General features: G+C 47.1%; 1 protein-coding gene across 1 annotated transcript in view; it reads left to right on the forward strand.

Moving 5' to 3' along the window:
• The window catches only part of dmtn (dematin actin binding protein), a 21901-nt gene extending 20574 nt beyond the window's left edge, over window positions 1-1327 (forward strand). Inside the window, exons 11-12 of the mRNA XM_008305966.1 lie at window positions 127-284; window positions 889-1327. Coding sequence (XP_008304188.1) covers window positions 127-284; window positions 889-1002 — 272 coding nt within the window. The 3' untranslated portion in view covers window positions 1003-1327. The remainder of the gene's footprint in view (window positions 1-126; window positions 285-888) is intronic.
• The last annotated feature ends 199 nt before the right edge of the window (window positions 1328-1526 follow it).

A 1526-nucleotide genomic window follows, 5' to 3' on the forward strand; every position in this document is an offset into this window, starting at 1 on the left:
TCTTCACCTCGCTTCACGTCTCTGATTGGCTGCCTGTCCTTTAAACATTTGAACCGACTGTCGGTTCGCTGATGAAACAATCAGCAGCTTCAGGATCAATAATCTGGTATTGATATAGTTGATCAGCAGCACGCTTCACTGCATCGTGTGCTTTGTGTGTTGGCCTCATTATATTTAAACAGTCTTTAACTGCCTTTCCTCAGATTTACCCCTATGAAGCTCTGATAGTGACCCACAGGGGGCGCTGCAAGCTGCCGCCAGGAGTCGACCGAACCCGGCTGGAGGTTCGTACCAACGATCACTGGTTTGATCCCAGTTTCACTGGTTTGATCCCAGTTTAATGGCTTTAAACCTGGTTTAATCCTGGTTTTTGAGGTAAAACTGGTTTTAATCCCAGTTTAAACTTTTCTGGTGAGAAACTGGTTTTAGCTCTAGTTAATCTAGAAAAACAGGTTTTGTTTGTTTAATTTTGTCTGAGGTGGCGCTGGTTTTAGTCCCAGTTTAACCTGTTTAATCCCAGTTTAACTGCTCCCCAAGTAGAACTGGTTTGTTGCAGTTTAATTTTTTTCTTGGAGGAAAATGATTTTAGTTCCAGTTTAATGTTCTCTAAAGTGGAACTGGTTTTAGTTCTAGTTTAATCTTCGCTGAAAAGGTTCTGTTTTAGTTCCAGTTTAATGTTCACTGAAGTCAAACTGGCTTTAGTTCTAGTTTAAACTGGTTACGTCCCAGTTTGGGGTTTTCTTGAGTTGTTCTGAGGTCAAACTGTTTGTTGATGGTTTTAGTCTCAGTTTAACTTGCTTTGAAGTAGAACTGGTTTAGTCCCAGTTTACCTTCGGTCAGGTTCGGTGAGTAACTGGTTGACCTTCTTCTTCTTTGTTGGTCCGTCAGAGGCACCTGTCCCCGGAGGACTTCCTGCAGGTGTTCGGGATGCCGATGGCCGAGTTCGACCGCCTGTCGCTGTGGAGACGGAACGAGCTGAAGAAGAAGGCGTCGCTTTTCTAACAGGACCAACCTCGAAGCCCAAACGCACTTGACGAACGGAGCGAAGACAGGAAGTGACATCAGATATCCAGTCAGCAAACACATGTCGTTAGCCCAGCGTGTCCTCATCAACTAACCAATCACGGACCAGACGGAGAGCCTAACGAAGGCTGGTCCTGATTAACCCTTTACTGACTAACCCGACGATGCACTGACACTCATAGCACCTGTGCTGCACTTATAACCGCCACCGCTTGCTCTCAGCATTAACCTTCATCCTCCTCCTCATCCTCACCACACCTTTAGTTTAGGTTCACATCAGACCTCCAGACGTCGCGTCATGAAGAGAGATCAGCAGCAATCCTTGAGCTCAACTCAGGTCTGCTGGTATCATGAAGCCGGTTCACGTTTAGCCGGGCCGGTCGCCACGGTAACAGGGGCTAGGTCGCCACGGCAACCTCAAGCTAACCGTCCACCAACAACTAGAGACCCCGAGGCAGCTTTATACCGTTCTGTCCGAGTTCAGTCAGTCAGTACGCGGTGCT

The sequence above is a fragment of the Stegastes partitus genome, unplaced genomic scaffold (assembly GCF_000690725.1).
Source record: "Stegastes partitus isolate 25-593 unplaced genomic scaffold, Stegastes_partitus-1.0.2 Scaffold2735, whole genome shotgun sequence".
Taxonomy (NCBI): Eukaryota; Metazoa; Chordata; class Actinopteri; family Pomacentridae; genus Stegastes; species Stegastes partitus.